Source organism: Saccoglossus kowalevskii, chromosome 22 (assembly GCF_978046115.1).
Source record: "Saccoglossus kowalevskii chromosome 22, keSacKowa6.1, whole genome shotgun sequence".
In the NCBI taxonomy this organism is placed as follows: domain Eukaryota; kingdom Metazoa; phylum Hemichordata; class Enteropneusta; family Harrimaniidae; genus Saccoglossus; species Saccoglossus kowalevskii.
Window position 1 is genome coordinate 18,347,998 of NC_140662.1, and position 16,081 is coordinate 18,364,078.

Sequence of the window (16,081 nt, forward strand, 5' to 3'; positions counted from 1 at the left end):
TGGTTGGGGGTTGAAGTTAATTTCATACTAGTTATGAATGACTTGCATTTCTCATTCTTTAACGAACGACTGCCCTTAATATAAACTAGCTAAATGGCAAGAGATTTCAAAGATATTTTCTACTTTGATGACATATGTTCAACATTACATGAATGTGAAGTTCTCATACTCTGGCTTTATCTGTCTGCGAATGTCACTCGCGTACAAAGTACAGTAGGTGTGGGCCTCAAACTAAACAGCTATGTAAAAGATTTATGTGAAATTATTTCAGTTATACAGTCTTCAGTACCTGTGGACCACCCAATTCCTCATCAAGACTACACTTTTTGGTAACAGAACACATGTAATAAATACTGACCTCATGGGAAAGGCATATATAGTTTCACTATGTTTATTACAAAAACTGCACGACACCAATCTCGTAATTTCCATGTATGATAGATTTCATTTCTCACATAATAGGGGTCATAGGTCATTCATTACTTTTGTCCTCTTGGCTTTGCTGTTTTGCATACTGCTGCAAATTGGCTGTCAATTGCTGCTGGTTGGCCTGCAGTAATGAGCTGACTTTCATTGCTGGTGTTGATAATATACTAACTAATTGTCCTTGTAATACTGCTAGTGATGACAGCTTTGAGTAGTCTACCATGTGATTCACAGACATCAGCTTATTTTCAACTTTCCCCCCTGAAAAAGTGAAGTTAGAAAATTAATTCAAACTGATACATTCAAAATGGATACAGTACTCGGAGTAAGGCAAAAAACAAAAAACAAATTGTTTTGTTGCCCTCAGCGACCGACCGAAAAATATGAAATATCAGGTCGCGTTTTATTTTTTAATAGGCCCAAATATTAAAAACTCACCATTTTAAGCAGTAAAAAAGTGTTTTCTCTAAAAATTAACGATCCCGAACCGTTGTTTGATCCAGGGTCCTGGGGGATAAGTGGTGATTTTGGTGTTTGATTGATTCCCATATACCTTGGCTATTTATGATACCCTTGGTTTACGAGTTTGAAAGAAAAAAAGAAAAAAAAATCCGACCGACGGACCCAATTTTTCAATTTTCTGACTTGAGGGCAACATAAGTTTTTTTTGTTTTGTTTTTTTGGCCTAATGGCGAATCTGTGCTGATTGATGAATGTTGAAATACACTTCAAAATCGTTAACAGATCAAATATCAACACAAGAATGGGAAGCTTAAATGACCAACATTTTCAAAAATGGAAGTTAGTTCATATTTCTTCCAGCTTGTGCCGATTCAAATTTGAGAACCTTACTTTTAATGCAAATAATCACTCTACTTGCCTGAACCATAATCCGAAAGAGCTCATGATTACCATTCTCTAACTTCAAAACGAATAGCTCCACTAATCACAGCCATTTTTAAAGTGCGGTGGTCGAATTTCATGTAAATAAACAATTTTACACGCATTGTATGCGTCGCTATGAGTCCCATATCAAACAGGACGCGGCACGACGACCACCACCCTTTAAAAGGTAAAACCTAGGAATGGTGTCGGAGTGAATCTTTATTGGAGGTATCAAGTTTTGCTGAAGAAATAAAAAAAAATCACTACTCACCTAGGAGGATTATTTTTGGTGTGTTTTTCACTGTTTTTAGTAATTCTTTAACCTTAGGTTCTTTACATACGGCATATAAATTGCGTCCCACAAACAATGGTTGCATATTCTGGAATTCACTGTTCTCTACTGTTTCACACATGACAAGATTAGGGAAACGCACAAGTTCAATTCCTTGTTTACGAAGTTTTCTCCAGAGTACAGTGTATTCGAACGCCTTGACACCCGAGTTGTGTAGAACTGCTACTAATTGGTTACTTTTCAATGTTGCCTTGGCTTCCCTCTTTAGTAACTCTTTCCACGGGTTCACCTATGAACCGAAAAACATAAATGTTGTACAAATAGGACACTATTGAGGTATACTGTATTTGTTCTATTAGAAGCATGTGTCTAGTAGTAGAATATAAAAAAAAAATCACACAAAAATCTGAATCAATAAAATATTACTTATTTTGACCACAGAAACACATTTGTAATTGATGTAAGCGCATGTGGTATAATCATGTGTGCAGTTGCTTTGATGTTAATATTTTCCAATCAACGTTTACTGTCACTGCCATATTGTTAAGAAAACCAGAACAGAAACATTGCCAGCTAAGTTGCTGACTGGTTTGCTCTGCGTGTCCCAAGATTGTTACATGATTAGAACTGGTTAGTTCAAACCATTTTTACGAGGGTGTGACATTCGGCTAAATGCACTTATTTACGAGTGCACCAGACACACCTTTGCCTGTGTCCTAACATTTCATACTGTGTCAGTACATACATTTTGTTTGGATAACTTTGCCATTTATTGTACATAAATTTATACAATTGAAGCAATTGCATCGATATCTTCTATTCATATTCAACATGCGAGTTCCTCACTATATGTTTGACATCCCCTGTTCAGGTTGGTTTGACCTAACTTGTTCTAATCACGTAACGATCTCCAGGCGTGCATAGCAAACCAGTCAGCAACTTAACTGACAATATTGCTGTTTGGGACAAATATGACGATGACAGTAATATAATATTTTCTATTGACCAAGGTATACATAGATCAGGGGTTTCACAAATGCATTTAATAGCAGGCCATCATTTTGTAACAACAGACCAAAAAAATAATCAAAGAAAGCTTAGAAAGAACTCCCATGTGCTGAGAGTATTGGAGACACATTAAATATAATTCGAAATTACTTAGCTGAAAACTAATTATGCAAATCAGAAAATTAATATGACCAGATTTGAGTGTAAAACTAATGAGGTCTGCGCAATGTAACAGAAAATCTATGTCTCCAAGTTTAATTGAAATGTGATTAGAACCAAAAAATTATGAATTATTATGCTTATTAGGGAATTAATATGAACAGATTTTTACCCCAAACTAATTAGGTTTGTACATTGTCCTAGAGCATCTTTGTACTAAGTTTCATTGAAATGGAATAATTAGCACCGTGAAAACTCCAAAATTTCGACCCCTCTAAAAATTTGACCGCCTATTTATTTGCCGGGTTTCGGTGTTTTATTCACCTCCAAATTTTCGACTCCACTAAAAATTGCCGACTCATTCTTATTCGAAAATTGCGACCAGTTTTAGTTTTCCCCCAAACGAAAAAAAAAACGATGTGAGCGTTCAAACGGGACCTTCCTCAAAGGCATGAATCCGGGTTTCTGATTGACTGAGAGATTTTTATTTTATTGGTAACGAAAATATATTCTAAATAAACGAAGTTTCAAATAAAAACGAACACAAAAATCTCGGCATGCTGCGTTTCTGAATTGTTGATTATTACTGTACTCAGTAGTGATTATAATAATGTACACAAAATAAATTTGTTGAATGGTTATGAAATACAAATAAAAGTCAACTTAGTTTCATCGTAAGCGAATGATTCCGATCTCGTATAAACGTTTGATGCTGTAGGATATCCGCCATGTTCTCTTAGGTCAAATAGGTCAAATCGCTAATTAACCAATCAAAAAGCTGGATGATGCGAAAACGGCATGATTTTTTTTAAATAAAAAAATTAGTTGTTTTTAAAAAATAAACTGGTCATCTGAAGAATAATTTAACATTGTTCACAGTGATAACAGCTCATTCTCGAAAGGAAGCTTACCCGCTCACGCTAGTCACGATAAAAATCATACACGTGTACTCTTGAATAGACAGACGTCAATGACTACAGTAAAACTTAGACTCTATTTTAGCCGGCAGGATTGATTGAAATGTCCGAAAAATGACGCCAAAATACACCTTAAAAGTCCCATTTTATTTTCTTAAATCCCATTATATTTTTTAATCCAAGGGCGAATTTACGGCAGAATTTGGTCCCTCAAATCACCGGTACGGTGCTCAAATAAGGGACACGTGAGCTTTGATTCTAACCGGATACATTGCACTGGGTCGGGGAGATCGTTTGCTAAACTTCCATATATCTTTTGTCCAATGGGTACCTGTACTTCGAACATTCGCAAGTTTTCCTAGGTAGTGCGAGACAGCTTTGTCTTTTGACCTATTAGTTTTGTGCTGACCTCTTCTCCGCGTCTTGATGTTTTGTTTTGCTTGTCATAATACTCACTGATTGATGACTTTGTTTAGATTTTGAGTTACAACTCGGCCACGACCTTTGCTTTTACCGTGAAACATGAGGAAGTTTACGTCAATTGACGGACATTGCATTTTTTAAAAACTAATGAAGCACACTGTCTATCATCCCCATTTTTTTTTGCTGATTTCTATTCTGAAAAATTCGACCGTCCGAAAATGCACCTTAATTTTGACTCTAAAAACACGTCACATTTCTAACACAAATTATTTAAAACCAGTCGAAATTTTGGAGTTTTTACGGTACTTTAGATATCAGTGTGAAAGATTAAAATTGGTTAATTACGCAAATTAGGTAATTAATATGTACAGATTTTAACCCACAATTATTCAGGTCTGTCTATTGTCCTACAGCATCCATGTACATTCATTGATATGTGATGTATAGTACCTGAGATATCAGTGTGAAAGTTGGTTAATTATGCAAATTAGGTGATTAATATGCACAAATATTTACCGGAAACTAATTGGGTTTGCATAATTCTAGATTCATTGAAATATGATGATTAGTACTTTAGATATCAGTAGAAAAGCTGAAAATTAATTATGCAAATTAGGTAATTAATATGCACAATTATTTACCCTAAAACTAATCAGGTCTCTGCATAGTCCTAAAGGATCTATGTACCAAGTTTCATTGAAATGCGATGATTAGTACTTGAGATACATGTGGAAAAGCTGAAAATTAACTAATTATGCAAATTAGGTGATTAATATGCACAAATATTTATCGAAAACAATCAATCTCTGCATAGTCCTTGAGTATGTAAGTACCAAGTTTCATTGAAATGTAATGCTAACTACTTATATCAAATGCTGAAAATTAATTAATTATGCAAATTAGGTAATTAATATGTACTGATATTACCATAAAAACTATCAGGTCTGTGCAGTGTCGTATGACATCTATGTACCAAGTTTCATTGAAATGTGATGATTAGTACTTGAGATATCAGTGGAAAAACCGAAAATTGACTAATCATTATGCAAATTAGGTAATTAGTATCCATGGATTATTACCAAAAACTAATCAAAACCTAGCATTAGTTCAGAGCATCTATGTACCAAGTTTCATCAAAATCCAATGAGTGGTTCTTTAGATATCAGTGGAACAGTCATAGAACAGCTAAAAATTAGCTAATTATCATGCAAATTAGGTAATTAACGAGCATGGATTTTTACCAAAACCTAATCAAATCTGCGCATTGGCCCAGAGCATCTATGCACCAAGTTTCATCAAAAACCGATGTATGGTTCTTGAGATAGCAGTGGAACAGTCGGACACACATACACACATACACACACACATACACACATACTCGCATTACTATATGCTCAGAGGACTCGGTTTCTAGACCAGTCTCCGAGGACGTCACTTTCTAGTGGGTTTACAGGCTTGATATTTAATTACATAATTTAATATTATTGTAGGTATACATGGGTTAGTAGAGTTTAGCAATCAGACCATTTCTTCAAGGACCTGCCTTTGACTATCATACTGAGGACCTCCTTTCTGAGGACGCGATTTTTTTTCAGAGGACGTGGAAAATCTCGGGGGTGTCACTCCCACATGTGCAAAGTGTCACTTCACATGTCCTCGAACTGATATGAACAATAGCATAGCATTCACACATATAAGTGCAATTCACAAATGGCAGTAAGATTGTCAAATATTTGTTATAGAGAATTGAAACTCATACACTCAGTTACCAGCAAATGCTAGGTATGTCTTCTCTGTAACAAAAATCAGATCGAAAAAATGAAAAACAATTTGTGATGCCTTGCCCTGTCTATGCCCAGCACAAAAACATTCCATTTATGTATACAAAATATTCACAAATTTGCTTGAGCATTAAATCTCTGTAAATACCTTTAGTTTAATATTTGTAAATCTGTTTTGAATTTAGACAGCAACACTTCCTAAATTTTTAATTGTTTTTTTCTTTGTCATGTCACTTTTCATTTATCCATTATCATCCATTCCAATGGATGTTAAGTAATTAAGTGTATAAATAAAAATAGGTGTGGATATTTTTGTATATACAACATCGTCCAATAACTTAGTGGTGCTGAAAATTGGGTAGGGAAGGTAGCTGCTCCCCTCTCGTTCTGCACAATTTTATTAGGGAAGCAAGCATTTCTTTTTAACTTTTTTTGTACAAAATGGCAATGTACATCTCCAGTAGGGGACAACACTGATAGTTGCATAAACTGCAACTGTAATTCTCAGAGCAATGAACTCGTATCAGTATTTATCTAGCATTGTTTCCAAATTTTGAATTCGATAAAATAGAATGGGGTTGGAATCTGGTTGATACAACTTTCACACAGAATATCATCACGCTATTTTCTACTAACCAACTTTATTTGCAATAGTTTGAAGGAATACATATTCCTTTCTTACATTATAATGAGAAATGAGCAGAGATCAAAGTGTACTTGTTAATAGTATAGGCAGGGAGTTTTCCATAGTTGTGTTTTTTCTCAGCCACATGTGGCATTATGTATAGAAAATTTGTAAATATTTTTAGTATATTTTTGTTTCTGTTGGAATGCAATATCAAACAAAATGTTTATTCTTATTTTCAAACTTCCAGCATGAAAAGGTGGTAATTTTCCATCCCAAATTTAGGTGAGATAGAGCATACGGTACTCCAACATTTAAACAAGACCATGTTGTGGATGACCACAGATAACTATGGTAGTGGAAGGAATAAACCTGTTTGGAACTCAAGTACACCTAAGATCAAATGCACAAAATGATCATTGTAAATGATCTAAATGCTTATGCCCATAAACTTAAAGGGTGGTGGTCGGCGCAGCGGGTGTTTGAATTACACGTAAACAATGTATTTCACACGCATTGTGTGCATTGGTACAAGTCCATTATCAACCAGGCCATGGTGCAACGACCACCTTGCTTTAGGATTTATTTGATGAAAAACAAAATATATGGAGGTAGAAATACATGAAAATATTAATTAATCATAACAAAGAACACAGGAACTCCATTAATGAAGCCATGAATTCAGCCACTTATTTCAGATTGAGCTCAATTCAATAACATTTACATTTCTAGAATCCAATTATGTTTTTATAATTCATCCTAAGTAACAAATGATGTACACAGAATATCTCAAACTTGCTATTGGCTTTTGGAGCAAAGCATGATTTTGATTGACATGATTACCATAAGACCAATCAGTGTAACATGTTTTTTTAGAATGTAGGACAAGTGCACATGTAGTATTACTGAGTAGCAGAGATAGGTTTGTTTCACCTGATCACACATTCAGTTCAGTATAAAGACATAATTTTTTTGTGACCACTGTAGTTAAAACGACAATAGCTGCAACTATCGATATTTTCATTTTAATAAAACATTTCCTGCAGACACTGAAAGCATAGCATAAACGGACATTGTACATTAAATCATTGTCAGTGAAATAAGGGGGGGGCACGGTTGCGTCATGGTCTCCATCTATTGAATTCCAGTTTTGATGAAAAATTACAGTACATGATAACTTACTGAGGGCCCTGGGTCAAATACGTTCCCAGCTTGAAAGGCTGACCAATCTCCACGCAATTATGTCTAAAACAGTATTTTGGTAATCTTTATGTAGGTATATTTAAACAAAAATTTTCAAAATCTATTGTCGCTTTAAGAACCTGTCACTGTTTCTATAGTACCAGTTATCAGAAATTAATGAAGGTATGACCCAACTGCAAAGGTTACAACAATCTGCATAGATTTGACCACAATATCTGACAGTGTGAGATTCATTGCAATAACAATGAAGTGGCCTTAAGGTATAGATGCATGTTCGTGGGCACTTTGAGTGAATTATTTTTTTTTTGCTTTTTCTTACCCAGACAGTCTTGGCTAGATAATGTTAAAATTTTGGAGCATTGTCAATGCTGAAACACTCAAAAAAACGATTTTAAAATAGAGGGAACCGAGGCACACGTATGTGATTAAAAGTCCCGAAGTTTGTTTACGTTGCTTACAGTTGTAAATGATAAGTAAACAGTTTCACCCTTATCTCGCAACATGTCAACAACTTCTAGCCTGGCATATTGTTATATTACTAAATATTTTTGTTTTCACACATTTTTTTTCTCCCAAGGTATTTTAAAACTGAAGTATACAAAGTAAACATTTTTCGTTTTGCTGTAGAGATCACCCTGCTGATAGCATTGCAATGCAATGGATAAACACCATTGCTGAGCTGTATCGATAACTTGTCAATGGCATGCTCGTAAAATGCTTGGTTAATTAAAAATAAAAAAATACCCTGGAAATTACAGAAAAATTGCCAACAAGATTCTGTTTTTAAGCACCACGGAAAAATGAAGCACTCTGTGATGCCATCTTGGTTACCTCAATCGGAAACCCCTTGTCAGCTAGCATGCACCTGTAGCGATGTTGAAAAGTACATTGTATGTATGCTCTGCAACCTCTGGTACTAAGGCACTCTATAAATCGGGTACTTCCAGAGGTCAGGGTTCGTTTAATTTTTATCGACCCATCTCATCTTTAGTTGAATGAAACCTGTCTCGATTTACAATATTTTCCCTCCCATTTAGATTTTTTCTCACAGGCAGTTGACTGATTGAGTAGTAAAAACTGCAAATAGCCGTTGTGTAGCAAAATATTACGGCCCATTTCAAACTGGTCGTCTAACTTCGCATGGTCCATTTCACTGGAGATCACGAAAAACTGAGTCATACAATGTATTTTTTTAAGGTTTGAGGGAAAGTAAATTTAGACTCAATCCGCAATGTTTATATAACTGTATGAATATCTCATCAGCTTTACGTGATCCATTGTGCCCCTCACTCAGTGGAAATGATAACACGACACCGTGACAGTTTTCGCGCAAGGTGTTGACTCTGCAGACAATTTTACGTCCGTTTCCCTTGAATTGTAAATATTTTTATTTTATTTTTTATCTGACAATTGAACATCAGCAAGCATCGATGTATGATGGATTTTGGCATGTCGTTGTGATGCAATAGCCATTTTTGTAGACGATTAACGTCGTCACTTTCATAAAACAGGCATTATCTCCGTTCGTGTTTTCTGGTTAGTCACAGAGATTGGAAATTAATTAGCTCCCACAGTTTATGTTAGTTTGTCTTGAAATTCTCACACTATTTTGACAACAACCTATTATTGTTTTGAAAAAAGTTAAATACAGTGCATAATATGGAGATCCCGTCATTACTTTTTTCACCATGTTTCTTTTTGATTATTTATGTACAGCCTTGCTAAATCTTGCTAAACATTCAAAAAAGAAAATGTTTGTACCTGTTTTCTATAATTTAAAATCGTCTTTTGAGTATGTTCCACTATTCACAATACTGCGAAATTTTAACAATCTATAGCCAAGACTTTGGATAAAAAAAGCAAAAAAAAAAAAAAATTCACTCCCAAGTGCCCAAGAACCTGTATCTATACCTTAAATCATAATCCTGCTGGAACGATTCCCTTTCTATAAAAAGAGTTTAATACTACCATAGCCGAGCACCTGATGAGGTGAGATGTAGAATCAGGTGTGGTAGCAAATATGAACTGGCGGCTCTTTAGCAGTTCTTTTACAGTTTGATGTATACCACATTATTATATAACATCTGGCAGCAAAAATAACAGAATTCATTTATCCTTCCGCCTCTTATGTACCGTAATCAAATTACGAACACAATCTTTTACATTTTTCCAGGACCTATGGCACAAAACTGGATTCTGTTGTAAACAACTACTGCAAGCAGCCTTTCCAGACATGTGTAGAAGTCTAATATCTTGCGAAAAATAATTTTTAACAGCCATCTGTTCTTCAACACTCCATATCTTATATTCTGCACCTAACACAAAAAGAAAATATCAAGTAAATCTACTGTTACAAAGTAACAAGGTAAATAGACAGCCGCAAATCAAAATCTGTTGCTGCAAAATTGTTTAGATTTTCAAAAAGAAGTTGTTTGAAATAATAGTTGAAAAATTGCCATCACTCAAAATCAAAACAAGGTGTATAAGTAATATCCTATGAGTAATTTCAAATTAAATGACATTTTCATATGTTGATTTTTTATGGTTTTGTAAATGACCACCAGTCAGTCAAACATAACAAAAACAAATCAACATGGATATGCAATAAATGATGTAATGCAATTTTAAAGTAAACCTTATATTTAATTATATTATAGCATTATCAATATCAGTGGATTTTATGATGTCAATGCAGCAGATTATTTGCAATAATGTATCCCATTATTGATCCCTGTACCATGGATTTGATTACAATGTAGTTTTCGAAAACGAATAAAGGAGAAACTATTTAAGAAGAGAAATTGCAAGCATCCTCGTTAGCTCTCTACGTTAAAGCACGCTCGGCTGAAGCATTTCATCTAGTAGGCATGCTTCTAGATTCTACGACTGATGCCGCTGTCATGTCCCTAATCGTGTCAATGAACTAAGGTTAACCCGGGGTGATTCAACCAAGCAGATGCTGCTATGTTTACAGAGTGTGAGTACAGAAAAATGAATAGTAGTACTACACTTATTTGTGAAACAAGATTGTTGTCAGGTGTCTTTTTTTTAGTCCCCGTTCGAACGAAGTTCGAAAACGGGGACTATCATTTTGGGTTAGTTCCATCCGTCCGTCCGTCCGTCCGTCCGTCCGTCCATTCCTATGTATGTACGTACGGAGCTATATCTCAAACACCAATTGACTGATTTCATTCAAACTTTACATGAAGACATAATATCTTACATATACGCGTCAAGTTACTTTATTATCGGAGCAAAAATGGGCGACTTGTGGCCATTTTGGATGTAAAATTTGCTATTTCTGATACCTAAACGTGTCTGCAGCAGTTTCTCGGAGATGACTGGGCCGATTTGGATCAAAGTTGGTATGATGATCATACATATTGGTTTGTAGTTGCACGTCATTTTTTTATCGTGATTCGAACAAATATGGCGGCCATCTTGTTTTTCATGGTACTCATGCTACTTTATCTTGAATGCAATGAATGTCTCTGTTTAAAGTTTGTACAGAGATAGTATACCAAGAGATACATCTGCACCAGCATGGTTTTTGTGATTCAATTCAATATGGCTGGCCGATGCCCAATTTTAATGTAAAAGCGCTAAATCGTCATTTTCACATGTCCGAGGCTGTTTCTCAAAGATGACTGGGTCGATTTGGATTAAACTTGGAATGATGATCATACACATTTGGTTATAGGTGCACGTCATACTTTTTTCGTGATTCAAACAAATATGGCGGCCATTTTGTTTTTCATGGTACCCATGCCTACTTTCCTATGAATGCAATGAATATTTCTGTTTAAATTTTGTACAAAAACAGTATACCAATAGATACATCAACACGAACATTATTTTTGTAATTTGATTCAATATGATTGTCCAAGTCTCATGTAAAAGCAATAAATCATATTTTTTTTACAAATCCATCTCCTATTAATGGTTTCAATCTAATCTCAATGACTTCATCAGCATCAAATTGATATGTCAAATCACAAAATTTTGGACGGGGACTGTGTCGTTAACAATGACTTGTTATTTATACAGCAAGATTAAAATCACTGTTTGTAGGATGGCTAACACCCACTAGCTTTCCAGCCATGTTCACTCACTCGCTACGCATTCGTTTGGCTTGAAGTATTCATCAAATCATGGGCCTCTCGTAGCATTTGAAAATAGCTATTACAGGACTGTCGCCAATAAAATCCACCTCAATGGTTTGAAAACACTTGCTGGATTGGGTAACAATACGACAACGTACATGTACCCATGGTACACACTCCTACGCACAGTCAATTCCGTCAGTCCATAGGCGGCGGTCTAGCATAGCATAGTGCAAGGTCGTGACGGACACCAAAAGTACTAGTCACTGTGTGCCGTTCACTCGGGCGACCACTACAATGCTACTCCACACCACACTGTGAATTATTTAATTACAAGAATATTTGATGGATAAAAACTAGTTTCTTTCTTAGTTTGCCATATGAGATTGTGAATACAATTTTCAGAAAGACATTTTAAATTATTCAGATTTACAGGCCAGTGACTGCAAAACAGTTCTGTTCACTGTGGATTTTTCTCGAAATTTTCCATTTTTTAGTGGCAGCAAATCCACTGATATTGAAAATGCTTCAAAAAATAACAATAATAAATTCTTTGTCAACTCATAATGGAGTGAGCTTTCGTCCATTATAGGTTGGCGGGTCGTTCATTATTGTTTAAATAGACATCATAAAGTCATAGTCTATGAGGTGCAATACACATTGAAATTTTGGCAGCTACATACTGAAACAGTTCCATACCTTGAGGCATCTGTCTGCTTTTTTTCTTTACACTAGATGAAGTCTGAGTGAAAAAAGCATCACTTTTGCCAGATGCCCTTCTTTTAGGATAAGCAAGCTCATGCTGAACTAAAAGGAAGAATCAAGTAAAATGTAAATGAAAAAGAAAGAAGAAAAATGAATCCTGCAATTCATAAAAAACTATATAGTATAATGTCCCCTATTGTATTAACAATTTAAACAAGATTTGATTTAGCTTTTATAATATTATCATTTCTATTTTTTAATTATATTATCTAGCACATGATAACTGTACAGCATGCTATAGTGTACACAAATTATTTCTTATCTAATTACAATGATGTACATGTGACACAGACTCAGTGAAGTAATTAATATAACTTTAAATTAATATAACTTTAAGTTACCTCTCTTTTTTGAGTGGCAGGATAGACAGCAGAATTGACAATATCATCAGAAAGTTCATTCCCATTCTTGAGATTCCTAAAACTGGATTCTAGTATCAAATACGGTTCTATCTTACATACAGCTGAATCTGCTGTTTTCTCAGTAGGTGCTGAAAAAATACCAGGTATAATGAAAGTAATAAAGATTCGGAAATGTACTGATCTGTGACAGTGTGTGCAAACACAGACGCTGTTCATGAAGAATAACGTAATGTAATAGTTTCATAGTTGGATTTTATTTCCCCTTTATAAAAAACAAGCCATGCATGGCACAGTCCCAGTTAGTTATCAAACTTAAGATGTATAGTTTTGTTTATAGTAATATAGTTGGAACATAAACATGTCAGAGATATGGATCCAGAAGCTGATGCTTGATTATGATTTTTTTAACACTGAAATGATTGACATTCAGCCACCTTGTTTCTAATCGTCAATCCATCCATAAATTCTTGATTTTCCAGTATTATAACTCTCACATACCTTCAGGAGTCTTGATATCAATCAGCACTGATTCTTCATCATCTGAAACCTCTGAAATAAACACACATATTGATGAAGCATACAATAGTAATGAGAAATTAATTTTTTTTTTGATGTAAGAACATCCATTTTTGTTTAGGCATAAATGTGATTTACGATAAAGTTAACAATTTTAGAATAACATTTAAAAATTTCAAAACTGCAGTTGAAAACCATTTTGCCAACCACAGGAACTGTGGCTTTGGCATAAATACAATTTCGAAATGACTTCATCCAATCAGAAATTACTTTCACGAATATAGGGCGGTAAAAAAGAACATACCATCACCACATTCATTGAAAATATTCTGGCATACATGTACGTTAAAGTAAATCCATACTTACCATTCAAGTCAATCTCTATGTCATCAAGTGATTTGTTCTTGTACTTTTCCACAGATCCTCTTTCACAAGCAAGTATAATTCTGCTGACTTTAGCGATCTGCAGGGTGTCTTGTGGGAGCCTATAAAACTTCCTATGAACTCTGATGTAATGACCCAAAAAACCAGCCAAAATTTCCTGTCCATTGTCTTTCAAGTTGAAAAGTTGAGACATAGTTGCAATTTGCTTTCTTAAGATTGGTTGAGTTGAAACATTCAGGGCAAGTCAAACCACATTTCTGTGCATATTTGCTCAAGCACATGGTAGCACGTATTGGATTCTCAAGCATAGTGAAGAACCAGATGTAGCTCATGTGTTGAGTTTTAAATCCAGAAGTGCTGAAAGAAAATTGCTGTGGCAAAAGCTAACAAAGGAAATCATGCAAATAATGTTGAAGTACTCAAGGCAGGAAAGGGTTTTCTAATTCCCTTTAAAAGACCATCATATCAGATAGGTGCAACTAAATATGTTCCCTGTCCAGCCTGTTTGGGATATTTCATCCGAACTGAATTATGGAAATATCACAAATCATGTACAGTCTGGATGTTTCAAAAAGCACCACAGCAGGCATTTCATAATCGTATACAGCAAGTTGCCGGAATGTTGTCACCTCATAGTAAAAATGCTGGTATGGCTGAAATTTTTTTATCCCAAATGATTCAGGATGATGTGTCAATTACAGCAGGAAATGATGATCTGATTGTAGAATATGGCTACAGAGAATACATCAAAGTTGGTACTGCCTCTACCTGACATCAGTATGTCAAACAAAAGATGAGGGAACTAGCAAGACTACTTTTAGAGTTGAGGAAGCAGAGTAAAGAAGACTCTTGTTTAAGGGATTTTATTCATCCTACAAAATTTGATGCTGTAATCGAAGCTGCACAAATGAAGCTGGAAAACTATCTCTAGCGTTGATGTTGGGACATGCCTTGAAAAAGCGTGCTGCAATCTGTATAACTGATGCCATAAAGAGTGAAAATTCTAATATGGAAATAGCATATACAAGGTTCCTCAAGTTGTGTGAGATGCAGTGGGCTCAAAAAATTAGTTCTCATGCACTAAGCTCAAAGCTAGAACAAAAGAGAAACAAACGAAACGATCTACCATTAGTGGAAGATGTTGTAAGGATGAACAAATATCTGAAAAAAGCAGCACAATTATGAAAATCTTAAAGAAAACACCTGTAAAACGTCATGGAAGAAGCTAAGTGAAGTCACCCTCATACAGTTAATTATCTTCAATCGTCAAAGAAGTGGCGAGATGGAACGTATAACAATTACAGATTTCAGGGAATCTCGTGGAGCAAACATGGAAGAAGCATGTCATTTGTCGGATTGGGAGAAAGCCCTATGTCAGTTGTTTGAACGAGTTGAAATAAGAGGAAAAAGAGGTAGAAATGTTCCGGTCATTCTGACACACCATGTGAAAAATCAAGTCACATTGCTTATGGATAAGAGAGAGTCGGTTGGTGTTCTGAAAACCAATCTGTATGTGTTTGCCTGTCTCCAGGATTTAGAGAATCCAATACGTGCTACCATGTGCTTGAACAAATATGCACAGAAATGTGGGCGTGACATATTACCAGACGACACATCACCGGATGGAATCAGTCGCCAGTTAGCCAAGTCTCAAGTACCACGGTGTGACATATTACCAGACTGCACATCACAAAGAAAGCTATTTAATGAAATGTCTAGAAATAAAAGTTATGGTGAGGATTATGATGATCATGGAGCCTCTACATCTGAATCGTCGGATTGTGAGTCAGAGGTGTTTAACATTACACCCCAATTTCAGTCATTAAGCATTGGAAAAGATGTTGAAGAAAACAAATGTTCAAGTAATGTATGTGCTGTTTTGAAACCTGATACTTCATCATCCTCTCAAAAATAAGGCAACTGTATCTGAAACTTCATCTGTGTTGGTTCTTACAGCAAATAACACAAAGAAAAAAGGAAATGGGACAAATACCAGTATTGTGTGTACTGTATGAAGCCAGTTGCAAAGTTACCTAGGCATTTTGAAAGCAAGCATAGTGAAGAACCAGATGTAGCTCATGTGTTGAGTTTCAAATACAGAAGCGCTAAAAGAAAATTGCTGTGGCAAAAGCTAACAAACAAAGGAAATCATGCACATAATGTGGAAGTACTCAAGGCTAGAAAGGGTTTTTTAATTCCCTTTAAAAGACCATCATACATGTATCAGATAGC

At 35.2% G+C, this 16,081-nt stretch overlaps 2 protein-coding genes across 2 annotated transcripts in view; both read right to left on the bottom strand.

Moving 5' to 3' along the window:
- Window positions 1-375: 375 nt before the first annotated feature.
- The window catches only part of LOC100371527 (large ribosomal subunit protein uL10m-like), a 33,636-nt gene continuing 17,930 nt past the window's right edge, over window positions 376-16,081 (bottom strand). The window contains exons 3-4 of the mRNA XM_002736620.4: window positions 1,583-1,892; window positions 376-687 (exon numbers count right to left, since the gene is read on the bottom strand). Of these exons, the coding sequence (XP_002736666.1) occupies window positions 473-687; window positions 1,583-1,892 (525 nt within the window). The 3' untranslated portion in view covers window positions 376-472. The remainder of the gene's footprint in view (window positions 688-1,582; window positions 1,893-16,081) is intronic.
- Window positions 6,516-15,436, bottom strand: LOC146729082 (uncharacterized). The gene is made up of 5 exons (XM_085496001.1): window positions 13,832-15,436; window positions 13,448-13,498; window positions 12,929-13,077; window positions 12,522-12,629; window positions 6,516-10,034 (listed from the first exon to the last, which is right to left on the bottom strand). The coding sequence occupies exons 1-4, from the start codon at window positions 14,040-14,042 to the stop codon at window positions 12,549-12,551; spliced, it is 492 nt and encodes a 163-aa protein (XP_085352127.1). The 5' UTR covers window positions 14,043-15,436; the 3' UTR covers window positions 6,516-10,034; window positions 12,522-12,548.